The 27,117-nt window shown below is 53.1% G+C and overlaps 1 protein-coding gene and 1 long non-coding RNA gene across 2 annotated transcripts; one reads left to right on the top strand and one right to left on the bottom strand.

Moving 5' to 3' along the window:
* Positions 1-3,829: 3,829 nt before the first annotated feature.
* Positions 3,830-5,391, bottom strand: LOC138683024 (uncharacterized). The gene is given in 2 exon segments (XM_069774544.1): positions 3,830-5,020; positions 5,023-5,391. Coding segments are annotated over 2 exon segments (1,452 nt in total). The 3' UTR covers positions 3,830-3,937.
* A 2,152-nt stretch (positions 5,392-7,543) lies between these two features.
* On the top strand, positions 7,544-16,737 carry LOC138682984 (uncharacterized). The gene is made up of 3 exons (XR_011322791.1): positions 7,544-7,574; positions 7,950-8,004; positions 16,602-16,737. It is a non-coding gene; the product is annotated as an uncharacterized lncRNA (long non-coding RNA).
* Positions 16,738-27,117: the final 10,380 nt, after the last annotated feature.

Raw genomic sequence — 27,117 nt, 5'->3', positions numbered from 1 at the left:
ATCCACCCCGTGGCTCGACATTGCTGTCCTCGTGGTGGCATAGAAAGTAAAGGTATAGAGAGAGAAAGAGGGAAAAGGTGCATGCTACAACGATATAACCAAGTTAACAGATTTCCATAATGCAGCAAAAACAAAAACCAAAGGTCAAGGTAAGACGATTTGGATTCTATGTTACTACAATACTTCTACATTAGGCAACAACATGGATGACCAACAACATCATAACACTTATCTTACTTATAACATTTCTAAATAGGTTAAACAACAGCATCTAATGACTAACAACACCTATTTAACATACCATAACAATTAATTAACAATTATAAATTTAACTAACTCTACAATACTAAAACATATCTCAGGGTTACAAAAAGTCAATAAAAAACCCACAATGGCCGTTCGCATGGTGGACAGCTACAAGGACAAAAGAGAAGCATTAAAAGAACAACTAAGATAACCGTTATTAAAGCAAAGGCTATATAATAAATTGGAATCAATGCGAACACGTAGTCATACTCGGTCATTTTGCCAGCAGTATGCTACAAAATGGTCTCAGTCCTAGTGGTCCATGCAGTTTGCCGGCGTTGGAGTCCGCATGCGCGGCGGGAAAGCTGTTCCTTATTTTGGGCCTAGAGGCTTTTCTACAAATTTCCAGATTAGAACAAATAAACAGTAACCTTATATAACAATGCTTAAACACTATTTTACCTAAACACGTAATAGGATAACAACAATGATAACAATATCTACTGAAATGTGTCCCCGTCCGGGCCTAAGAAGGTGCTCCTGGTCCTCCGGAACGGGGAGGGGGAGAGGGTGGTCGTCCACATGAACAAGTGCAATTACAAGATGGTTTACACAAACCCTTACAAGACCCATACATGCATACCACAAAGAAAAATACAGCGAAGACCAACAAAACAGCTGCCATAAAATGCCAAAGCCACCCAGTACACTTACAAGTCAAACACATACTTATTGCAAAAGCCCACAAAACAACTGCCACAAGGTAAAGTGTAAGTAGGGTCCACATTTTGGCTGATTGCGGAGCTAATAACAATGGTGGTCTGACTAACCTGAGAAGGGGCGTTTACGCAGTTCCACACACCCAGCCCAAAGCGCATGTGCCTAAACAATTGATACAGTCGCGCGCTTTGATTGGCAAACGACACGAATCTGTTTTACACCGTCAGGCGAAGCAACAGATACAAATTGCATATTCAATACGACATGTTGGATTAATTGAATAAAACAAGGAATAGCACGTGGCACAAACATCAAAGCGACAAATGCACACAACAGGTAAAACAGAAGCCGTTTTACCCATGGTGCTCCAGGTAACCAAGACCATAGATCACCGTCTCAAACATTCCATGTTTGAATGGGGACATGGGCTACTTTCTAACAAAACAGATTTGTTATCCTTATAGGAATCATATGGGATAAGGGGAGGTGGGGGAATTGGCTTCCCTTCACCTTCATAGGTAAATCTCCAACATAACATAATCAGAAATAACATCGTGTCTGCTTCTCTTCTTCTGTGGGTATGTCTGTGTTGCTTGCTTCTTCCTGAAAGTGAAACAAGAACAACTTCGCTTCTCAGGTTAGAAAGAGGGAACAATCCATCTAGTATGAATCTTACCAATTTTTTCACAGGCATCTTTTCCCTCTCTCAAATGCAGGGGGCCACCCTCCAGTGGGTGTCTTTCCAAACGGGCGTGGCACTGTTCGCAGGAGGACACACAGGTTTTACATTCTTCCCTGGTAACTGGCCACCCTTGGGCTTGTGCTTCACAATAGAGGTCTTGGACTCCTGAATGTTTCCGTTTTACATGTAGCCATTCTAACAGGCGTTCCCAATTTTCCACTATCTGGGTGCTTTGTAGGAGAGCTAGCCAGACCAGCTCATCCACTTTAGCATTCCATTGGCTCACCGGGGCATCATCTGGTTGGTGAGATGCTACCCATGCTACTGCAAATTTCCCTTGTCTGGCAATGGCGAGAATATCTTGCCACTTTTCCTTTTGCCATACAGGTATCCTGTTGACCTCCCACCCGTTTTGTTCTCAGAATGGAAGCCACTCAGTGCAGCCCTTAAACACAGCATAAGAATCAGTATAGATATAGACAGAGGAAGCAGATTGAGCCTTGTGCTGGAAGACGCTCCACCCAGCAATTAGTTCTCCTACTTGTGCACTACCTATCCCTTTGGTAATGATCTGTTCCTTGGTATCTACTGGAAGTGCCACAGCTTGATATTTCCAAATTTTTCCCTCTCGCTTCGACGAGGCATCCGTGAACCAGACATTTTGCAATTGTCCAGAAGACGGAGGAGCTACTTCTATTACAGGTAAAAGCCCGGAGGTGTCTCTGTCTGGGTTTACCTCATCTTGTATATTTAACACTTTTGCGGCTCCTTCTGATACAGAAAAGATTTAGCAGTAGTGTTCTATTTGTGCATACCACTTTCACACAGAGGCTCTCTGGGCCACCCCGTCAGGGGGTGGCGTTCCTGCCAAAACTGCTTTGATCACTTTAAATGGACCTCTGAGCACTATAGATTGTTGCCGGATGGTCCGTTCGGCTTCTCTCAGAGCTAAACTAACTACAAATAGACCCTTTTCCCAAGTCGTATACCTTTTTTCTGCATCTTTAAAGCTACGAGAATAAAACCCAATGGGCCAAACAGGCCCCTCTGGACCCTTTTGCCACAAATGGATCGACAGTCCAGTCTTGGCAAATCCTGACTCAATTTGATCAGTTGGGTGAATGGGACCAAGGGCCTGATAGGCATTCGCTTCAAACACCAACAACTGTAAAGCTTCGTCATGGACCTGAGTCCATTCCCACTGAGCTCTCTTTCACAACAAGTCATACAGGGGTCTAGAAATAATTGAGAAGTCCAGGATGTGTTTCCTCCAAAACACAAGCAACCCTAGTGCATGCTGTAAGTCTTTCTTTGACTCTGGCATCTGGATCTGATCAAGAGAGGAAAGGGTATCCGGTGGGATACACGTCATGCCTCCCTTCCACCAGATTCCTAAAAATTTTACCTCACTTGAAGGAGTCTGGATCTTCTCAGGTGGAATTGTCACCCCTATACTTTCCAAATGGGTGATGATGTTGTTCTGGGTTTCTCTAACTTCTTCTACCTGCCTTCCTCCTATGAGCACATCATCCATATACTGATAGATCTTTACCTCTGCTTTTATGGGAATTGTTTCCAACTCTTGCGCTAGAGCATGGTGAGCCAGCTTGTATCCTTGGGGCAGTCGTGTAAAGGTGTACTGTTGTCCTTCCCAGGTGAAGGCAAAATGGTCCTGGTCCTCAGGTTGTAAAGGGACCGTAAAAAACATATCCTTAACATCGATCGTTGCCATGACAGGGTGGGATTGTTCCTGAATGGCAGCTATCAATTCAGCAATATTTGGTACAGCAGCTGTTAGCGGCAATTTGGAAGGGGGAAGGGTAGGTGCCGCTTGCAATGGACGCACCTCCATGCCGGATGTTTCGGCTAACTGCCTAACCTGAGGGACACCAAAAGACCATGAGTTTCCCTGGGTGTCACGCCACTGTCTACCCTTCAGAACATCTATACCTAAAAGGTTCATCTGGAAAGATCCTACGGCCACCATGGTATTGACCGGGTTTTCCTCCCCTGGCAACCATAGGGTTGCCGGAGTCATGGGCATGGATTGGGTTTTCCCAAAAGCATTTAAGACAATCAGATTTTTAGATGGAGCCGAAATCCCACATCGTTCTGCTTCAGTCCTCCTTAGCGCGGTAATTTGTGCCCCACTATCAATTAAAAAGGTCACTGGTCTTTTCTTTGGTCCTACAGCAATAGTAATCAGTAAATCTCCTTTTGTATTGCAGGTGAGTTGTCTAACAAACATCCACCCTCCGTCTCCCCCCTCACCTTCAGGGAGCGGAGGATCTAGTTTCCCGCCACCTTCTCCTCTTTAGTTAATTTGTCCTCAGGGTTTATCAAGGGTGGGGCACTAGGGGTTGGTTTGGAAACAGCCTTTTGCCCTGACCAGTTCTGCACAAGCTCCTCCAATCTTTGGGTCGAGAGCCCATCCATCAAGTCCCGGGGAATGCCTTTCTGATGCCCTAGTTGCCACAGTCCCTGTCGACTTAGGGGCCTCTGTCTTCCAGGGGCTAATAGCCACCCAGTAAGTCGCCGTATGATCTTGTTTTCAGTTCTTTGAGAAGGTCCACTAACAGGGCCGAATATTCTCCCAAAGTCAGTCAACTCCTGAGCTACCTCTCCCCATGTCCACACTTTTCTCCCTGGCTGCCGAAGGTCAGGGGACATCCTCCCCTCCAGAGTGGACCTAGTCCTTTCTCCATTGAGGGTGTTTAGAATTGTCCCTCGTAGTTGGATCCCAATTGGTCTCAGAGATATACTCATCCTCTCTGGGTCCACAGGCAGCATCATCGGGGAGCCCTCATGGGGCTTGAGCTCCTGGTCATACATCATCTGGATACATGCCGCCTTTTGCACACTTTCCACTAACTGATCCACTGTGCCGGTTATGGCAAGGAGATCTCCCCTTTCCATGGGGTTCAGCCCTCCAGCCCAGTACGCAGCTCTCTGAGTCAGTGACCATGGGGCCTGGTGATCTCCAGTTGTTATAAACACACCTGGACCCCAATATCCTTCAGCTTCTTTCTCTGACAATAAGATTCCATCTCCTCCCGTCAAAGACACTCTCCACACATACTCTGTCTCAGATACCTTTGCCATCCTTGAAAAATCTTTCCTCACTTTTGCTGATTCAGTTGCTGTATGTGGGGCTTCTTTAGTGATTACCTGAGGACAGTCATCGCTACTGTCCTCATACACATACTCTGTTTTAATCATTGGACACACGTGGGGGGGGCTCTCTAAGGTGTCCTTTGCTCTTTGCAGATCCCCCTGAGGATAGATTTGCTGTGTCCTTTTCTCCGCAGGCGGCATTTCTACCTCCGCCTGTCTCTCCATCTCTCTCGCCAGTTGCTTCTTCAGTTGCTTTTCGTTAAAACCTTAACAAGGTTCCTTTCCTCCTCCAGCAACTGTTTGCTTTCTTGCAATTGTTCCTGCAGACTTCTGATCGTATCACTTTGACCAGACTTTTGCTTCCTCTCTTCCATCGCGGCTGCCAGACTCGCTCCCAGCACCACACAAATTATAGCTTTTCCTTTCCCTTTCTTAACCTTAGCTTCCTTCTGTAAGATTCTTATCCGATCCACCACACTCTGTGGTTGAAACCAGTGCTTTTTCACCCAATCTTGTCCCTGGACTGAGGGGCAAGATCGGTAGTCTTCTAAAAGATCACATAGTTTCTCTATTCCCTCAACCCGTGAGGGCGCAGAATCACAAACACCAACAGTTTCCCGAGCATCCATTTTCTCTAACGCAAATGAGGGGGTCTGCGTTCTGAGAGGGTCTCCCTCTCAGAAGGGCACAGTATCCAGTCACAGATCAACACCACTAGAAGGGGGTAACGTCTTGAGAGGGTCTCACAATAGTTCCGAATTCCCCCCTTCTCACTCTCAAGAGCACAAACTTCAAAGCCACACACTAACTTAAAGGAGGATTACGTCCTGAGAGGGCCACGCGTGAATATACTAGTTCCCCCTTTTCACTCTCAGGAGCCAGACTACACATTAACACAAAAGTTCAACAACAAATTAGTACAGCACTCTCATCTCTAGGGATCCCACTTCTGACACCAATTAAAATGTCCCGACCCAATATCGGGGAGGGTTGTTAAATGATCCCGAGAGCGAGATTAAGACACAAACGAGGTCAAATGCTGTACAACCTTACAACTTTTATTTCCCACAACAACCAATAACTGCGATAGAACAGAGTGAGGAAGAAGGGAAAGAGACAGACCTAAGCAAGAGAACGGAAGAGAGGTAGCAAGACTAGTTACCACCACCACGAAGCCAGCAACGTCCCGCTGAGTGGGTTCCGACGCCGGTGTTGGAGGGTCGGGTTCTTCAGCTGCCAGTCAGGTGCTTCTCCTTCTAATCCAGATGTTACAGTCCTTCAGGTGTCTTCCAAGTCTGGGTTTTTCGCGTGTCAGCGAGAGGGGAGTATGCAGTTCTTTTATTAGTTCCAGTCCGCACCATTTCTCTGAAAGGTCCACCCATTTCTTCAGAACTCCGTATCCTGTGTGCCACCCCCTGTTCCTCCATGGGCGCATGCCCAGGTGCTGATGGTGGTTTCTCACCTTGCTTGAGGGCAAGCACACCTCAGCAGGCGCAGATGTGGTGGCTTTCTTCAGGGACATCTTGTGCGTACCCCCCTACAACGACAGGATGTCGAGGAGGCAGCGATGTCAAGTCAGCAAATCAACACAGTCTCTTACATGCCTGTAGGGACAGCAGGTATACCCCGGCGCACCAGTAAGGGTTCCGCTACAACCCGGGAGTACCGGTGGGTATACCAAAACTACCGCGGTGGGAGTACCGGTAGTAACCCGGATCGCTGGGTAGGGGCGCCAGGCCTACCGCGGAGCATCAGGTAGGGATACCAGGCCTATCCAGGAGGGTCAGGTAGGGAGGCTGGGTCTAACCCAGCATGCCTGTAGGGACAGCTGGTGGACTCCGGCGCATCACAAAGGGGTGGGGGAACCGGAACTACCCCGGAACGTTGGGTAGGGATAATGGGCCTACCCCAGAGGGTCAGGTAGGGAGGACGGGTCTTACCCCATGGACTAGTAGGCACAGCAGGTGTACCCTGGCGCACCAGTAGGGGTTCCGGTACTACCCCGGAGTACTGGTGGGGGTACTGGTACTACCCCGGAGCATCAGGTAGGGATACCGGGCCTAACCCGGAGGGTCAGGTAGGAAGGGTGGGTCTAACCCCGCGCGCCCATAGGGTCAGCAGGGTAATCCCGGCGCACCAGTAAGGATTCCAGTACAACCCGGGAGTACCGGTGGGTATACCAATACTACTGCAGACTACCGGTGGGAGTTCTGGTACTACCCCAGAACGTCGGGTAGGGGCGCCAGGCCTACCGCAAAGCATCAGGTAGGGATACTGGGCCTACCCTGTAGGGTCAGGTAGGGAGGCCGGGTTTAACCCAGCGCGCCCATAGGGACAGCTGGTGGACTCTGGCGCATCACAAAGGGTTCCGGTACAACCCCAGAGTACTGGTGGGGGAACCGGTTCTACCATGGAACGTCGGGTACGGATAACGGGCCTAACCCAGAGGGTCAGGTGGGAAGGGCGGGTCTAGTCCCGCACACTAGTGGGGACAGCAGGTGTACCCCGGCGCACCAGTATGGGTTCCAATACTACCTTGGAGTACCGGTGGGGGTACCAGTACTACCCCGGAGCATCAGGTAGGGATACCAGGCCTAACCCAGAGGGTCAGGTTGGAAGGCCGGGTCTAACCCAGCGCACGTGTAGGGACAGCTGGTGTACTCCGGCGCACTGCAAAGGGTTCCGGTACAACCTCAGAGTACCGGTGGGGGAACCGGTTCTACCCCGGAATGTAGGGTAGGGATACAGGGCCTAACCCGGAGGGTCAGGTGGGAAGGGCGGGTCTAACCCTGCACGCCCGTAAGGTCAGCAGGTGTACCCCAGCGCACAGGTAAGGGTTCCGGTACGACCCGGTAGTACTGGTGGGTATACTGATACTACTGCGGAGTACCGGTGGGAGTACCGGTACTACCCCGGAATGTCGGGTAAGGGCACCAGGCCTACTGCAGAGCATCAGGTAGGGATACTGGGCCTACCCTGGAGGGTCAGGTAGGGAGGCCTGGTCTAACCCAGTGCGAACGTAGGGACAGCTGGTGGCCTCCTGCGCATCACAAAGGGTTCCAGTACAACCCCAGAGTACTGGTGGGGGAACCATGTACCATGGAACATCGGGTAGGGATACTGGGCCTAACCCGGAGGGTCAGGTTGGAAGGGAGGGTCTAACCCCGCGCACCCATAGGGAAAGCAGGTGTACGCCAGAGCACCATTAAGGGTTCCGGTACAACCCGGGAGTACCGGTGGGTGTACCGATACTACCGCGGAATACGGGTGGGGGTACCGTAACTACCCCGGATCGTCGGGTAGGGATATAGAGCCTACCACAGAGGGTCAGGTAGGGAGGCCGGGTCTACCCATGCACGCCTGTAGTGTTCAGCAGGTGTACGCTTAAGCGCCAGTAGAGGTACCGGTACTACCCCAGAGCGTCGGGTGAGGATACCGGGCCTAACACGGAGGGTCAGGTAGGAAGGGCGGGTCTACCTCCGCGCGCTAGTAGGGACAGCAGGTGTACCCCGGCGCACCAGTAGGGGTTCCGGTACTACCCCGGAGTACCTGTGGGGGCACAGGAACTACCCCGGAATGTCGGGTAGGGATAACGATCCTACCACGGAGGGTCAGGTAGGGAGGCCGGGTCTACCCACACGCACCCGTAGTGTTCAGCAGGTGTACGCTTAAGCGCCAGTAGAGGTACCGGTACTACCCCGGAGAGTCGAGTAGCGATAACGGGCCTAACGCGGAGGGTCAGGTAGGAAGTGTGGGTCTACCCCCGCACGCTAGTGGGGACAGCAGGTGTAGCCCAGCGCACCAGTAGGAGTTCCGGTACTACCCTGGAGTATCGGTGGGAGTACTGGTACTACCCCGGAGCATCAGGTAGGGATATTGTGCCTAACCCAGAGGGTCAGGTAGGAAGGGAGGGTCAAACCACGCGCGCCCGTAGGGTGAGCAGGTGTACCCTGGTGCACCAGTAAGGGTTCCAATACAACCCGGGAGTACCGGTGGGTATACCGATATTACCGCAGAGTACTGGTGGGGGTACCGGTACTACCCCGGAGGGTCAGCTAGGGACGCCAGGCCTACCCCAGAGGATCAGGTAGGGATACCGGGCCTACCACGGAGGGTCATGAAGGGAGGCCAGGTCTAACCCAGCGCGCCCGTAGGAACAGCTGGTGTTCTCCGGCGCACCAGTAGGGGTTCCGGTACAACCCCAGAGTACCGGTGGGGGCACAAGAACGACCCCGGAACATCGGGTAGGGATACCGGGCCTACCCCGGAGGGTCAGGTAGGGAGGCTGGGTCTACCCACGCGCTCCAGTAGTGTCAGCAGGTATACGCTTAAGCGCCAGTAGGGGTACCGGTATGTAGCGTTCGCCACATATCAAGGTGCTGCGATTAGATCACTGGTCGGCCTGGACCAGGGAAAGAGACAGATAACACACACAGTGTGAGCGCCAACTTCTGCCTTTTATTGTGCAGTTAATTCCTTTTATACTAACAAGGGTAGGCGGGATTACAGATACGTCATAGGGCTGCAACTAACCCTCTGTCTTTCCATGACATCGCGAGATCTTCCGAACGCTGAACCCTACATCTCTCCCCTCCCTATGACTAGCTAGCTTCTATGGTTATGAACAGTTCCACGTAAAGAAATAACTGTGTAAAGTACTATGAGCATAAGCATATTTCTACAACTAAGTTGAAACACTGTATCTTAAACACACGTAAATGTCCCATTTACCTTGCAGAGCAAAGAGCTCCTTTACAGAGAATTCACACAAGTGGTAAATGGAAAGTTAAGGCTAGGAAAGAATTACTTCTATTAAAGTTTATCGTTGGTACGCTGATGTTAAGGCTTACTGTCTGGGGCACCCAGATTCCTGGCTGCGAGCTCTGACAGCCGGATCACATAAAGGCACGTATTGATGGGCTCTGAGAGGGATGTCATACGCATCAGGCCCACCAATTGGTTTTGCATCCACTGCCAGAAATTTGTAGCAGATACCCAAGGTGTCACAAGCCAGGAAAGGATGACAGCAATCTGTAAGAAAAAACACTCAAACACTATGAGGTTAGGGCAGGACGAACCATACGACTAGGAACCCATTTCAGTAGCCCTTCAGGTGTCTGTACACAGGCGTACCCTCACCCGAGACAACGCAGCTCAAACGGCCCATCCCATTGGCATGTCTGAAGGTCACGCACGCGGACCAACGGGTAGGCGCCTTTGTCTTCCGTGCTCGTAAAATGTCGTTGCGCCGCCGTCTGTTACAGGTCCCCCCAAACTGTCTGATTTAATGAAGTTAGCGCAGTTAACAGAAGACGTTGTGTACGGAGAACAGGTGTGTTATCCTGTAACCAGGAGGGCTCCTCCTGCTCCCCTTCCCTAAGCTGATCAAGCAGGGTCTTTAAGGCTCGATGTGCTCGTTCTACAATGGCCTGGCCGGTGCTGTTATAAGGGATGCCATTTCTACTTAACAAGCTGAACAAGGTAAAATTATTACAATAGCTAAAATCACAATAACTACAATAATGCCCATAATTCTTTGAGCCAACCCGTTATCCCTAATGACCCGAACCATGAGGACTATGAGGAAGATGAACCATCCATACATTCTTGTGCCATCTTGCTCCACGAACTCAGCCCAGCAATCTGTAGGTGCCAGCTTTCCGTGGGCGTCCCCACAGAGGCAACAATGGCCTTACAATACACCAGCCCGATGCTCTTTGGAAAATCCCGGTATTTATACATTTGCAGAGGAACGGGTTTTAGCACACGTAGCCAGCGGGTGCCAAAAGTCCGCCTCAGTTGCAATCTATGACGCATGCGCTTGCTGGCCAGGTGCACTACATGACTCATAGCCATCTTGTCTATTGGTTCATGGGCTTTGTGATGCGGTTGCAATGCACAGAGAATCTTGACCTTTTATGTTAACCAAGGTGACCTATACATTAGTTTTTGACTGAGGTGGTATTCATATTGCCACACCATCTATGATGCTCCAGATGATGATGATCATGCAAATTCAACAGGAGTCCTGAATCTGTGGAAACACAATCAACCTCGTTCCCAGGTTATTAATGGAAATAGACCTTACCCCTAATTTTGGCTTTAACTAACTTTTACATTTACCCCACACTGTCTTCCCGTAATCACACTATGTTTAATCAAATTACGCTTAACACACTTTTTACCTAAAGCAAGTTCTATATACAATAAGGCACGCTGTTCTAAAAACCTCCCTGAAGGACTCAATGTCCGCTAGTCCTCTAAAGTGTAATACTCTATTAGTCAGAATCTGTTGGATCAGTGGCTCCAGCACCCGCTGGTGCCGTGTCAGTTGCCATTGGGACAATTCCAGGTCCAGCATCAGTGCGAAGCCATGGCTTGACCCACTTAGCCGGGATCCAGCGAAGGCCTCGATCTGTAAGCAGACACATATACCCTCTCCCAATAACTTTTATTTCTGCTGGTCCGCACCATTTCCCGGATTCTGGGTCCTTATACATTACCATGATTCCTGTACTTTGTTGAGTCCTTTTCGCCTGTAAAAGAGCATGATGCACTACCATTCGTGGGTCTTTGTGATCACCTGTCAATCTAAGATAATTTAGCACAAATAAGGCTTTGGCCAATCGTTCCTCTGGGAGTAAGCCCTGGGTTCCCCCCTTTTGTTTTTGCAGCATGCTCTTTAAGGTTTGTTGGCCCGTTCGACAATACGCTGTCCTGTGGGAAGATGTGGAATACCCGTACCATGGTGAATTCCCCACAAATTACAAAATCGAGCAAATCGTGTAGAACCATAGGCTGGGCTGTTGTCCGTCTTAATTTCTTTAGGCATACCCAGCACTGCAAAAGAAGCGTGAAGATGTCATTCAGTATGTAAGGCCTTTTCTCCAGTTTGTGCCGTAGCCCACATGGCAGCAGGATAGGTATCAATCTGCACGTGTGCTCGTACCCAAGAGTTCTACCAGAGGGGCCATATCATTATTAGTGATACCACAAAGATTCCGCACCCACTGGATATCTCCCACAAGCTTCTGGACATCATGTACCGTTGAAATTTCTAACATTGCCAGCATCTATGTGCCACCTCAAATACTTCCAAGGTGCTGCCTTTTGCACCTTTTCAGGAGCAATTATTACTCGGCGATGGCTTAAGATGTCCTGCAACTGAGTTAAAATTTCATCCTGTGGCAAGTTCTTTCCCGCTATCAAAATGTAACTGAGGAAACTGCTTTCTTACAGGCTCTAATGCCCAGGCCACATATACCTGACACATCGTGGGGGAATTGCACATTCATTGCGGTAACACGACCCAATGGTATCTCTTATAGGGCTCTGCCTTGTTAATCGATGGTACCGAAAAGGCGAACCATTCAGCGTCATCTGGGTGCAAGGGAATGGTGAAAAAACAATCCTTTAGATCTATAATTAACAAATCCCATTCTTCTGGAAGCATAACTGGAGACGGCAAACCCAGCTGCAGGGCTCCCATACTGTGCATCACTGCATTCACAGCTCTGAGACCTGCGGTTTCCCTGTGGAGCCGAATCCACCATCTCCACGTTGTACTTCACCTGGGTTCAGAACACACGACCTGAATGGAACTAATTGTGCTATTCTGGTACCTTTAGGAATAGAAACAGGAGGGATTAAAACATGAATCATAATTTTCACAGTCCCACAATAATCTGCATCAATAAGCCCTGGGACTACCAGAATTCCTTTTAGAGCTGTTGAAGATTGCCCCATTAAAGATGCACTAAGCCCAAACCTCAATGGTCCCTTTATGTTGAATGTGTATCGCGGTTTCCACGTCCACTCCGGAGCTTCCTGCAGTGGCGGATCTGGTGGTTGCAAGGCTGCCTGAGGGCCGGCAGCCCAAACCCCTTGCATTTGTGTCATCGCGCGAGGGGCCTTGGCGCTCAGTGTAAAGTTTCCCTTCTTCCTGCATTCTTGGTGGTATGGTAATGCTTGGAGCATAGTCCCATCCACAAGGACATTTTTTTTTTTATTACTCCCCTCCAATGCCTCTCCCTCTCATCCGCAGCGACTACTGCAGGCGGCTCCGCGTCTATCGTGGGCGCAGTTGGTTTCACCGTCTCTGGTTCCGAGAGGCGGGATGGATGAAAGGGCGGTGGCGGGGGAGCGGAAGGTTCTGCCCGGGGGCCAGCCGCGGCTGGTGGCAGCCATTCCATGGCCAGCTGACACGCGCCGCTGCAAGTGGGTGGGTGGGGGGGCGGAAAAGGAGGAGCCAAGGGAGGGGCCGGAGGAAGCGCCGGAGGGGGTGCAGATGACGGCTCAGCAGGCACAGGCTCAGAAGGCTCAGTCTGCTCTCCCGGTAAGGGCGCCTGATTCCCCCCACGGGGGGGTGTTTCCTCCTCTGCCACAGTCTCCAACCCCCACTGCCTCCCAGTTATCCCCTCTGTGGGTGGCCGTTCCTCCCACTCTCTCAACTGATGGTATAAATCTCCCCCGACATCCCCACCTGGAACCCAGTCCAAGAGGCACTCCCCCGAGTCACCCTGAACCACCCGCCGCAACCCCCCCCATGGATACTGCGGAGGGGGCACATCCGTCCCCGCTGGTGCCGCCACTACAGGAAAAACCTCTGTCTCTGCCGTACCCTCCGCATCCATGCCCTCAATCAGAGATGGACCGCTCTGTGAAGCCCGCTCCACGGCCGCCCACTCCGTCTGAGTCTGACTTACTGTCCCTGGGGGCACTGTCTCCCGCTGTTCCTGAGGCGGCGCTTCATCCGCAAACAAAGCAGCTCGCTCCGCCAACCAGCACGCCCCAGCCTTCCGTCCTGCCACGACCACCCTCTCCACTTTTCCCCAAGTTTGTAATCGTTCTGCAGCTCCGCGCTCGCCCCTGAGCGCAGTTTGGAGCAAAAGCTCCCGATTCTCTCCCCATTTTGGGGGGCTTAAAACTTTCTAGGAGAACCAAACGCATCCCCGGCGCCACATCCATAGGATGCATTCGCCCGTGGGGCCCCTCCCTATCGTTCCGTGGGCACCCACCTCATCAACCAATACCTTCAATACCTCAATCGCTTGCGCAAGCTTCATCATTGCCTAGTGCGACCAATCACGTCGGGGTCACCATTATGTAGCGTTAGCCACATATCAAGGTGCCATGATTAGATCACTGGTCGGCCCGGACCAGGGAAAGAGACAGATAACACACACAGTGTGAGCGCCAACTTCCGCCTTTTATTGCGCAGTTAATTCCTTTTCTACTAACAAGGGTAGGCGGGATTACAGATATGTCATAGGGCTGCGACTAACCCTCCGTCTTTCCGTGACATCACGAGATCTTCCGAATGCCGAACCCTACACCGGTACTACCCCGGAGCGTCAGGTAGGGACGCCAGGCCTACCTGGAGGGTCAGGTAAGAAGGGCGGGTCTAAACCAGTGCGCCCGTAGGGGCAGCTGGTGGACTCCGGCACATCACAAAGGGTTCCTGTACAACCCCAGAGTACCAGTGGGGGAACCGGTTCTACCCTGGAGTGTCAGGTAGGTATAACGGGCCTAACGCGGAGGGTCAGATAGGGAGGCCGGGTCTAACCCCGCGCACCCATAGGGACATCAGGTGTACCCCGGAGCACTAGTAGGGGTTCCGGTACTACCCTGGAATACCGGTGATGGTACCGATACAACCCTGGAGTACCGGTGGGGGTAGCGGTACTACCCCAGAGCGTTGAGAAGAGACACCAGGCCTACCCGGGAGCATCAGGTAGGGATACCGGGCCTTACACGGAGGGTCAGGTAGGGAGGCCGGGTCTCACCCAGCGCACCAGTAGGGACAGCTGGTGTACTCCGGCGCATCACAAAGGGTTCCAGAACAACCCCAGAATACCGGTGGGGGAACTGGTTCTACCCCAGAACGTTGGGTAGGGATACCGTGCCTAACCCGGAGGGTCAGGTAGGGAGGCCGGGTCTACCCACACACGCCCGTAGTGTTAGCAGGTGTATGCTTCAGCGCCAGTAGAGGTACCGGTACTACCCCTGAGTGTCGCGTAGGGATAACGGGCCTAACGCGGAGGGTCAGGTACGAAGGGTGGGTCTAACCCCACGCACCCATGGGAAAGCAGGTGTAAGCCGGAGCACCAGTAGGGGTTCCGGTACTACCCTGCAGTACTGGTGATGGTACCGGTACAACCCCAGAGTACCGGTGGGGGCACCAGAACTACACCGGAACGTCGGGTAGGGATACCGGGCCTACCCTGGAACGTCAGGTAGGGAGGCCGGGTCTACCCACGCGCGCCCGTAGTGTCAGCAGGTGTACGCTTAAGAGCCAGTAGAGGTACCGGTACTACCCCGGAGCGTCGGGTAGGGATACCGGGCCTAACGCGGAGGGTCAGGTAGGAAGGGTGGGTCTACACCCGCGCGCTAGTAGGGACAGCAGGTGTACCCCAGCGCACCAGTAGGGGTTCTGGTACTACCCTGGAGTACCGGTGAGTGTACCAATACTAGCGCGGAGTACCACTGGGAATACCGGTACTACCCCGGAGGGTCAGGTAGGGACGCCAGGCCTACGCCGGAGCATCAGGTAGGGATACCGGGCCTACCCTGGAGGGTCAGACAGGGAGGCCGGGTCTAAACCTGCGCGCCCATAGGGACAGCAGGTGTACCCCAGCGCACCAATAAGATTTCCAGTACAACCCCGGAGTACCAGTGGGTGCATTGATACTACCGCGTTGTACCGGTGGGGGGTACAGGTACTACCCCGGAGCGTCAGGTAGGGATACTGGGCCTACCCTGGAGGATCATGTAGGGAGGCCGGGTCTAACCCCGCGTGCCCTTTAGGGAAAGGAGGTGTACACCGGAGCACCAGTAGGGGTTCCGGTACTACCCTGCAGTACCGGTAATGGTACCAGTACAACCCTGGAGTACCGGCGGGGGTAGCGGTACTACCCTGGAGCGTCCAGTAGGGATACTGGGCCTACCCTGGAGGGTCAGGTAGGTAGGCCAGGTGTAACCCAGTGCGCCCGTAGGGACAGCTGGTGGCCTCCTGCGCATCACAAAGTGTTCTGGTACAACCCCAGAGTACCAGTGGGGGAACTGGTTCTAATCCGGAGCCTCGGGTAGGGATACCGGGCCTTAATGCAGAGGGTCAGGTAGGAAGGGTGGGTCTAGCCCCGTGTGCTATTAGGGACAGCAGGTGTACCCCGGAGCACCAGTAAGGGTTCCGGTACTACCCCAGAGTACCGGTGGGGCCACCATAACTACCCCAAAACGTCGGGTAAGGATACCGGGCCTACCCTGGAACATCAGGTAGGGAGGCCGGGTCTACCCACGCGCGCCCGTAGTGTCAGCAGTTATACGCTTAAGTGCCAGTAGAGGTACCGGTACTACGCTGGAGTGTCAGGTAGGGATAACGGGCCTAACGCGGAGGGTCAGGTAGGAAGGGTTGGTCTACATTTGCGCGCTAGTAGGGACAGCAGGTGTACCCCGGCGCACCAGTAGGGCTTCCGGTACTACCCTGGAGTACCGGTGGGTTTACTGATAGTACCGTGGAGTACCGGTGGGGAGTACCAGTACTACCCCAGAGCATCAGGTATGGACGCCAGGCCTACGCTGGAGCATCAGGTAGGGATACCGGGCCTACGATGGAGGGTCAGGTAGGGGGTCGGGTCTAACCCTGCGTGCCTGTAGTGAAAGCAGGTGTACCCCGGAGCACCAGTAGGGGTTCCGTACTACCCTGGAGTACCGGTGATTGTACCATTACTATCCCGGAGTACTGGTGAGGGAACCAGTACTACCCCAGAGCGTTGGGTAGGGATACCGTACCCCGGAGCAACAGTAGGGTCAGCAGTTGTACCCCTAAGTGGCAGTCGAGGTACCGGTACTACCCCGGAGCATCGGGTAGGGGTGCCAGGCCTACCCTGGAGCATCAGGTGGGGATACCGGGCCTACCCTGGAGGGTCAGGTAGGGAGGCTGGGTCTAACACTGCGCGCCCGTAGGGACAACAGGTGTACTCCGGTGCAACACTAAGGGTTCCGGTACAACCCTGGAGCACTGTTTAGGGGTACCAGTACTACCCCGGAGTACTGGTGGGGGAACCGGTAGTACCCCGGCACGTCGGGTAGGGATACCGGGCCTAACGTGGAGGCTCAGGTAGGAAGGGCGGGTCTACCCCCGCACACCAGTAGGGACAGCAGGTGTACCCCGGCGCACCAGTAGGGGTTCCGGTACTCAGTAAGTGCATGGGTGGGGTAGACCTGGCATCCCTAACCGCGCAGGCTGGGTAGACCTGGCCTCTCTTTTCCAGTGGGACGGGTAGACCAGGCCTCCTTACTGGCAAGGGCAGGGTACACCAGGCCTCACTAACCACGTGTGCAGGGTAGACCTGGCCTCCCAACCAGCGCCGGTGGGGTAGACATGGTCTTCCTACCCGAGTGGGTGGGGTAAACCTGGTCTACCTAACCACGCGTGCGGGGTAAACCTGGCCTCCCTACCGGTGTTGAGGGGTAGACCTGGCCTCCCTACCCGCTCAGGCAGGTAGACCAAGCCTTTCTACTGGCAAGGGTGGCGTAGACGTGGCCTCCCTAGCCAAGCAGGCATGGTAGACCAGGCCTCAGTAAACGCGCAGATGGGGTTGACCTGGCCTCCCGAGCGGGTGCTGGTAGGGTAGACCAGTTCTCCCTGCTGGACCAGCGGGGTTGACATTGCCTGCCTAACCGTGCAGGCAGTGTAGACCTGGCCTTCCTAACCGCGTGGGTGGGGTAGAACTGGTCTCCCGAACGGCGCCAGTTGGGTAGACCAGGGCTTCCTAACCACGCGGGCAGCATAGACCTGGCCTCCCTGTTGGCACCTGTGGGGTAGACCTGGCCTCCTTAGCCAAGTGGGCGGGATAGACCTGACCTCCCTACAAGCACGGTTGTGGTAGATGTGGCCTCCCTGCTGGACTTGTGGGGTAGACCTGGCCTCCCTAACCGCGTGAGCGGCGCAGAGCTGGACTCTTGACCGGCTCCGGTGGGGCAGAGCAGGCCTCCCTAACTGCATGGGCTGGGTAGGCCTGGCCTCCCTAACAGTGTGGGCGGTGTAGACCTGGCATCCCTAACCGTGCAGGTGGGGTAGACCTGGCCTTCCTACCGGCAAGGGCGGGGTAGACGTGTCCTCCCTGGTCGAGTGGGCGGGGTAGACCTGGCCTGCATAAACGAGAAGGTGGGGTAGACCTGGTCTCCCTAACTGCACTAAGCGGGGTAGACCTGGCCTCCGGAACAGTGCCGGTGGGGTACAACAGGCCTCCCTAAATGCGTGGGTGGGGTAGACCTGGGGTCCCTGCTGGCGCCGGGAGGGTAGGCCTGTCCTCCCTAGCCGAGTCAGCAAAGTAGACCAGGCCTTCCTACCGGTAAGGGCAGGTAGACCCGGCCTCCCTACCCGTGCAGGCGGGATACACCTGGCCTCCCTACCCAAGCGGACAGGGTAGACTTGGCCCCCCGACTGGCACCGATGGGGTAGACCAGGCCTCTCTGACTGTGCAAAGGGTGTAGACCTGGCCTCCTGACTGGCGCCAGTGGGGTAGAAGTGGCCTCAGTAACCACATGGGCGGGGTAGACCTGGCCTCTGTACCTCAAGGGCGAGGCAGACGTGGCCTCCCTGGCCAAGCGGGTTGGGAAGACCTGGCCTGCCTAACCGTGAGGGTGGGGTAGAACTTACCTCTCTAACCACGTGGATGGGGCAGACCAGGCCTGCATACGGGCAAGGGCAGGCAAGACCAGGCCTCGATTACCAGCAAGGGAGAGGTAGACCTGGCCTCCCTACCCACACGAACGGAGTAGGCTAGGCCTCCCTACCCACGCGGGTGGGGTAGACTTGGCCTCCTGACCTGACCATCTGGGGGTAGGCCTCCCATCCCTACCTGATCCTGCGTGGTAGTACTGGTACCCCTACCAGTACTCCAGGGTAGTACCAGTACACCTACTTGTACCCCGGGGTACACCTGCTGCCCCTACGGGAGCATGGAAGTAGACTCACCCTCCCTACCTGACCCTCTGGAATTGGTGTGGTATCACTACCTGATGTTCCGGGGTAGGCCTGGCTTTCCAACACGCGCAGATGGGGTAGACCAGGCCTCCCAGCCGGCAAGGGCAGGGTAGACCTGGCCTCTGTACCTGAAGCTCCGGGCTTGGCCTGGTGTCCCTACCTGACACTCTGGGGTAGTATCGGTACCCGTACCTGATCCTGCGTGGCAATACTGCTACCCCTCCCGGTACTCCGGGGTACACCTGATGTCCCTACAGGCTTGCAGGGGTAGACGCACCCTCTCTACCTGACCCTATGAAGTCGGCCTGGTATCCCTACCTGATGCTGCGGGGTAGGCCTGGCGTACCTACCCGTGTGGACCAGGTAGACCAGGACTGCCTGCCAGCAAGGGTCGGGTAGACCAGGCCTCCCTACCCGTGCGGATGGGGTAAACCAGGCCTCCCTACCCACATGAGTGTGGTAGACCTGGCCTCCCAATCCGCGTGGACAGAGGAGGTGAGGCTTCCCTGCTGGCAACGGCAGGGTAGACCTGGCCTCCCTGCCGGCAAGGGTGCAGTAGACCTTGCTTCCCTACCCGCACGAACGTGGTAGACCTGGCCTCCCTATCCGGGTGGATGGGGTAGACCAGGCCTCTCTTATCAGCATGAGCGAGGTAGACCTGGCCTCCTTACCACCATGGACGGGGTAGGCCAGGCCTCCCTACCTCAAGAGTGGGCTAGACCTGGCCTCCCTACCCGCGTGGGTACGGGAAACCTGGGCTCCCTATCGGCAAGTGCGGGGTCGACCTAACCTTTCTACTGATGTGGGCAGGGTAGACCTGGCCTCCCTACCTGACCATCTGGGGTAGGCCTGGCGTCCCTACCTGGTCCTGCGCAGTAGTACCGGTACCCCTACTGGTACCCCTACTGGTACACCTGCTTTCCCTACGGGCACGCAGGGTTAGACCCACCCTCCCTAACTGACCTTCTGGGGTAGGTCTGGCGTCTCTACCCATGTGGACTGCGTAGACCAGGCCTCCCTGCCAGTAAGGGCGGGGTAGACCTGGCATCCCTGCCAGCGCCGGTGGGGTAGACCTGGCCGCCCTACCCGCACAGACAGGGTAGACCAGGCCTCCCTACCTCAAGGGCGGAGTAGACCTTGCCTCCCTACCTGACCCTCTGGGGTAGGCCTGGTATCCGTACCTGATGCTCCGGGGTATTGCCTGGTGTCCCTACCTGATCCTGTGCAGTTAGTACCGGTACCCCTACTGGTACTCCAGGCTACACCTGTTGTCCCTACGAGTGCGTGGTGTTAGACCCGCAGTCCCTACCTGACCCTCTGGGGTAGGCCTGGTATCCCTACCTGATGCTCCAGTGTAGGCCTGGCATCCCAACCTGATCCTGCATGGTAGTATTGTTACCCCTACTGGTACTCCATGGTAGTACCAGTGACGTGCAGAAAACAGACTCCACAATCAGTGAGATTGTAAAGTAGGCATGTTCATTCAGCACTGGGCAGCACAGGGTGGTAATCCCACCAAAGTCCTGCAGGCCTGACTCAGCAGTTCGCTTCAAATTTATACAATCAAGTGTTACATATTCACAATACGCCTATATATATGCATGACCTATCCCCGCTTCATATTAAAATGAGTTCCGAGAGGTCATTTCCATAGTCTCCTCTCAACTGCGATTCCGCAGTGCCTCCTTATGGTGGTCGTCGGGTGGTGGCAGAGATGAAGATAGACAACTCGCCTTCATCACCGCTAGTAACCCCTTTTCTTGCGCAGGCTCAGTGGTTTCTTGGCATTCAGCCAAGCAGCAAGACCAGTCTTGGCTGGCTCTTCGGACCAGCTCCTGCTTCTTATCAAGAACCGTATCTGCCTCATTGGCTGGTTCTTGGGACCAGCTCTTCTTATCAAGAACTGTCTCTGCCTCAGCTAATTTCAACAATGTAAGCACTAAACATCATCTTTCATCCCCCTTTATTATATCTCCTGAGATTCTTTTGACTCCCCTTGTCCCAGTCTGCTCTTGGCCCTGGTGCCACATCTGAGGTGCTGCAGTCCTAATGGGCATCAATGCCCACCACCTGGGGTGTGGACAGCAGGAGCCCTGTGGGCCATGACAGAGCTGTGACATGAGTGGAGTAAGAGCTGAGGTGAGGAAGGACAGCTCCCATGGGTTATTTGGTGAATGGAGACACAACATGCTTAGGAGAGACCGACAGGGAAGATGAGAAGTGGGAGGTGCCTTGTGTGATGTCAGGGCAGCTCAGATATATATGGATGCTCTCTATGGGACAGGCAACTAATGAGGTGGGAGCTTCTGTGTGAGTCAGCTTCTAAATAGGCCATCCAGTCTGATGCTCACCTGGACCTGGAACTCCCAGAAGAGGAGGAGCTGGTCAGGGATGTGAAAACTGGAGTCAGCGTTGGCCATAATGAATGTGAAATTGTGGTCTCCCAGATCCCCAGGGATGGAAAGAAGGAGAATAGCAGAGAGAAGACCCTGCACATCAGGGAATGAGAATTTGGCCAATTGAGGGCACTGGCAGGTGGGGTCTAAGATGGCAGTGTCAGGGCCCTGGGCAGCATCACCTGTGGCTTCCACCCACACCTCTGTCCATGGGCCCAGGAGACCATTGAAGCCTAGGCCTGAGTTTCAGCCCCAGCTTGGTCTATGCTGTAGGGCTACTGGTCTCCAGACACAGCCATAGGCACAGCCTTGCCTGTCCATGGACCTTGTTGATTCAGACTTGCAGGCTCACTTCCCACCTTGATTCTTTATGGGTTGTACAATGGAAGGACTCTGTGGCCCTCCAAGTGCCAGAACCCAGCTGAGTCATGGAGGCCTAGGGCCTTTCTGCTTCCTTCCTTCCTTCCTGTCATCACTTGGTCAGGTTTTGGGAGGAGAGGAAGGAAAAGCAGGGGTGGTTTCCAGGTGCCAATGATTGAACTGGGGGAGCAGAGCCATCACATGTGAAATGATCTAAAGGCTACGCCAGTTCAAAACTGTTATCTTCTGCTGCTGTTTCAGAGGCCTTAAATCTTCAGCAGGAACCTGGCAGCTCTGAGATCCCTCCATCTCCCTCTCTTGTAGCAATTAAGCTGATAGTGCCCCAGTCACAGGCTTGCTTTCATTTCTGTTTGCAGCCTAAAGCACCCCATTGGTCTGCAGATATGCCAGGAAACTTGCATAAGGAACCCACTCCTGTGGACAAGAAGGTGGATGTTCTCAGGAATCTCAGGAGGTGTGGCATACCCATAGCTGTGTTCAGGGAGCTGGTCAAATGCCTCGTCTTCATTTCTGTACTGGTGACCTAGATGCCTGGTTCATGTGTCAACTCTCTCTGTGGATGCTGACATTTACTGAGCAACCTGGCCTGACCTCAGAGCTGGCCCTGCTTGGAGCTGGGCATTGGACTAGAGACCACCTGAGCTCCCTTCCACCCTGAATTGTCCAATAAGCGTATGAGGTAGACACCCTCACCTCCAACTCGATCTCTTCTTGTACACCATGCGTCAAGGTACAGGCTCCTGGAAGGGCTGGTGGGAGAGAGACTGTTGGGGAGTCTGTAGTCCAGCCTCCAGGCTGGCTGTGACTTTGAGGAGCAAAGAAGAGCTCCAAAGGTGGAGATCACAACAACACTCCTCCTAGTCCATTTTATTTTTCCTAAGGCTCAGCCTAAAGCTCCCAAGAGGCAATTTGTGGCTGTTGCCTCTGTCATATCACTGGCCACTGCAGGAGAGAGCTTGGCGCCACCATCTCTGGAGGCAGCTGTAGGCTCTTCTTAGGTGGCCCCATGCCTCCTTCAGCAGGCTAGAGAGACCCAGTTCCCTCGGACTCTCTCACAGCTCGTGCCTTAAGCCCTTCACTTCACCTTGGCAGACCTCCTCCAGACCTCCTCCAGTTTCTCCACTCTCCTTTTGAAATAGGAGGCCCACTGGTTCATATGGCATCATCCTGCTGCCCAGGCCCTTCTCCTCAGAGTACTCCTTAGCTAGCCAGGTCTCTACCCATGCTGCTGCATGGAGTTGTTGGGCAGCTTGTGGGTTGGGATAAAAACAGATAATAGGTGAATGAAAAAAGATTAAAACAAATATAAACCCAACCCAAAAGACAATGCAAAGGCAATCACTTACCACCTCCCACAAGCAGAGTGACACCCAGCCAGTCTCCCTTCGACACCTTGAACGACAGGAAACTCCACCGCCTTCTTCCTCTGCCCAAGATGTTATTGCTGAGCACGATGTCATATGACATGGAATATCCCTTTGGTCAGATGGGGTCAGCTGGCCTGGCTGTGTCCCATTGCCCCCCCACTCCTCACCCACCCCCGGCCTACTCACTGGGAGGGAGCAGAGTGAGAAACAGAGAAGGCCTTGACACTGTGCAAACACTATTCAGCAACAGCTACAATGCTGGTGTGTTATCAGCACTGTTTAAGGCACCAATGCAAAACATAACACCATAGGGGCTGCTACGAAGAAAGTGAACCCCACCCCAGCCAGACCCTGGACACTTGAACCAGGGTCCCAAAAATGGACACAGTAGTGTACAGGTGGTTTGACAAGTGATGGGCAGGGGAGACAATAATTTCCCTCACTCTTTTGGCGAGGCTTTTCTTTCTACACTCCAGGACACTGCTGGCCAACTGTGCTACCAGGTAGCCTTGCATCATATGGATCACTGCTGGATCATGTTTTGCCTTCTGTCCCCCACCACCACCAGGGCTGTTTCCTCAGAGATGCTCTCTGGCCAGGCAGTCCCCTTCCCCTGCCACTGCAGGGTTTTAGTCTATCCCAGGCGCAGGATCTGGCCTTTGTCTTTCTTGTATCTCACAACGTTCCTGACAGGACAGTCCTTCTGCCTGTTAGGTTCCCCTGAATGGCATCCCAAGGAACAGGAATAGTCCTCCCAATATAGTGCCATCAACAAACGTGGTGAGAGTTGCCTCCTCTGGGTCATGGACACAGGTGTTAAACAGCACAGCGCCCAGGAGAGTCCCCTGTGCAGCCCCCCAATACCCCAATATGTCCCACTGGCCTCCAGGTAGGGTATGGCCCCTTCACCACTGCTCTCATCCTCATCATCCCACTGGTGCTTTGGCCATCTCTTTGTCTATCCATCCAGACCATAATATCCTAACTTGAGCAGAAGAATATTGAGGGAGAATGTGCCAAAAGTCTTGCTGAAGTGGAGGTAAACAACATCCACTGTGCTCCCCTCATGCACAAATGCACTTCCTTCATCATGACGGCAATCAGGTGGGCAAGGCCTGATTTACCCTTGGGAACTCCATGCCGATGTTCTTCTTTTTTAGGTGCCCAGAAATGTCACCCATGAGGAGCCATTCAGTGGCACACTCCTCATCAAAGTGACCTTGTACAGCCTGTGGTTCCCTGGGTTGCACTTCTGGCCTCTTTAGAAGATGAGCCCAACATTGGTTTGTCTTCACTCTCAAGAGACCCCTACCAATTCCATGACCCTTTACAGAGGACACTCCAAAGAAATAACCAATTTCCCCTGTAACTTTGTTGCCACTATTCTGCCTGTTCTTCGGTGTATTTAGTTTCTCTAGTCTTTCATGCAGTTACACCTGTCCTGACAAAATGACCATTTGTGAAAGTCATCTTTTCAGATGCAGACTGCCTAGGCAAAGGCCCTTTCCATTGTGCTCCACTTCTCTCCTTCCCTTGCTCTTTGTTCATTCAGATACCTCTCCCTGATGTAGCTGCTTTGAGCTTCAGGGAGTTAAAAGCTTGCCTGTCTTCCAGTAGTCTAATAGTCTCTTTAGCCAATTCTTTAATTGTGTTTATATCTAACTTTTTTGTATCCATCACAAACATTTCTCAGAAGATTATCCCTTGTAGAAAGACAGCCTCATTAGGGGCAGCTTGTACTTCGCAAGCTGTTGAGGAGTGCGACTTATTGTTGATGAAACTTCTTCATGATTTTCTTTGCTTTGCTTGCAAATACAAAAATTTTTCTGGGCCTGTGTGCAGCCAGTTCTCTAAGGAGAGCAGGGGGGAGATGGTGCAATGGAGCTGTAACATCCAGCTGTAGAGATCAGTGGAGAAGTCTGAGGCAAGGAACAGAGATGTAAGCCCCAGTTGGCCAATGTCAGAAGTGGTGAGGTTTGAGAGGTGAGGAGCAAGGGTGTCCATCCAGTGTCAGACCTCAAGGGACTGCTTTTCCTGGCTGTCCAGACCTCCTGAGGAGACACTCTGGATCATTATCACTTGCCGAATGCTTCTATCACCTCTTCTCTAAACTGAGGAGTAAGAAAAACTGTTCTTTAAAAGAAAAAAAATCATGGCCTTAGGTGCACTTTGAAATCTTCCTCCTTAACTACACTATGAAATTTCTCTAATTAGCTGTACAAGTCTTGAAGACTTGGAGAAAATTGCAGGAAGAAACAAGGCTCGTTAGAACTTTCTGTATCCTAATGAGCCCCATGGTGTATTTGAGGCTGAGTCCATGAATGTCAGCTACTGAGAGCAGACGGAAAGAAACTTCTCAAGAAGCCAAAGTCAGAAGCAAAGTACCTTGAAGCATTAATGGGCCCCACTGAGGGCCATTACTGACAAAGCCTCCCCAGGGACTCGTTAGAGCAGATACTTGGAGGCTGTGATTGCAGGTAGGCAAAAGCACTGTGAAGGTGGCTACAATGCTGAGAAAATATTTGGTTTGTTTTATGAAGCAGAAGGGCCAAGCCCTGATCTCCAGGCCTTGGGAAGACAGATTCTGTCCCTCACAGGTGAGTCAGGGCTCTTCCTGTGGGCAGCGAGATGTGAGGGTGAGCAATGCCAAGTGTAGGAAAACTGTACAGTGTATCCTGGTTTCCCCAAGCAGGGGTGAGGAAGAAACTTGGGGAAACCAAGTCCAGAGCCTCAAAACAAGTTTTGCCTGGTAGGCCTCAGTGGCAGAAGCTACTGTCAAATCCAAGGTGACAAATCCCTTGGACCTGTTTGGCCTTTCAGCCTTGCCAGAGCACATGGTCATCTCTACTGCAGGCTGTCATAACCTGTCCCATGCCTTACCTCCTTCCCTTCAGGCTGTTGATGTCCATCTTGCTTTCCCACCTAGCTCTCACCCCAGCATTTCTGTTTCTTCACGGATGTCTCTGCAGCCTGGCTGGATTTTCCTTGAAACACAAGGCCATGGGCTGATCTGGGCTCTCTCTGGGTGACCTCTTGCACCACAAGGCTACCCTTTGAGTGACATTTCTTTCTCAACACATCCAGTCTGAACCTTCCAAGCTGCACTTTGCGCAGGTTTCCTTCTCTTCCCACTACCAAGAAAAGCTCCATCATCTCTGAAGCCACCCTTCAAGCAGCTGCACTCTACTACTATAGTGCCCTGAGCCTCCACTTCACCAGGCTAAAGAAGCCCAAGTCCCTCAGCTTCTCCAAAGAAGCCCCATCCTGGCAGATGTCCTCTGGGACCACTTCAGTTCTTCCCCACTCCTCCAGACCGGGGAAGTACCCCACACGCAGACACACTAGTCCAGATGTGGCCACAGCAGTGCCGAGGCCCGAGGGATAAGAACACCCTTGCCTGGGTGGCCACGCCTCTCCTAATACAGCCCTGTATGCGGTTGGCCTTATTCACTGTTTGTAGTGTTTGCGCTATCAAATGGCATTTTAAAAGATACTGCACCGAGGCTGCGTGCCTTTCTTACTGGGGACGTAAGTAACCAGAACCTCCAGGTACAGAACAACCACCAAGTCCTGTGCCTGCTGCTGGCTATCAGATTCTCAGGCAGAAGTGATGTCATAGTCGACATGCCAGCCATGTGTCTGCTGATGGCCAATGACCCCAAGAGATTGGAGATTCCAATGACCTCACACTCGCCTTCATGGCCATGTGCCTCCTACTGGCCTATGAGCTTCTCTGACATAATTGGTGTCGGAGTGATAGCCCAACCCATCAGCCTTCTTGTGGCATGGCAACTGACCAGACTGAAGTAACCTCACCGTGATGTTCCAAGCCACATGCCTGATGCTGTCCCATCACGTACTCAGGCAGAAGAGGTGTGAGAAGCCATATCCGAGCCCTCGTCCTGGACGGGCCTACCAGGTACTTGGGGAAAGGGATTCTCACAATCAACACGCTTCCGCTGGCCTGTCAGAGACACTGGCAGATGTGAGTGTAAAAGCACATATCCCAGACATGAGTCAAGGGCTGACCTATCAGCTCCTTCAGAAAGAAGTGACCTCACAGTCCCTTTCCCAGCCATGTTCCTGCTGCTGGCCTATCAACTCCAAGGACAGAAGGGACCTCCCAGCCACCTGCCCAGACTTGTGCCTCCTGCTGTCCCATGAGATCCTGAGGCACAGCTGACCTCACCATAGCATTCCCACCCATCTCCTCCTTGTGGA

The sequence above is a fragment of the Haliaeetus albicilla genome, chromosome 30 (genome assembly GCF_947461875.1).
Source record: "Haliaeetus albicilla chromosome 30, bHalAlb1.1, whole genome shotgun sequence".
Lineage (NCBI taxonomy): Eukaryota > Metazoa > Chordata > Aves > Accipitriformes > Accipitridae > Haliaeetus > Haliaeetus albicilla.
This window is presented reverse-complemented; position numbering and strand designations above follow the sequence as displayed.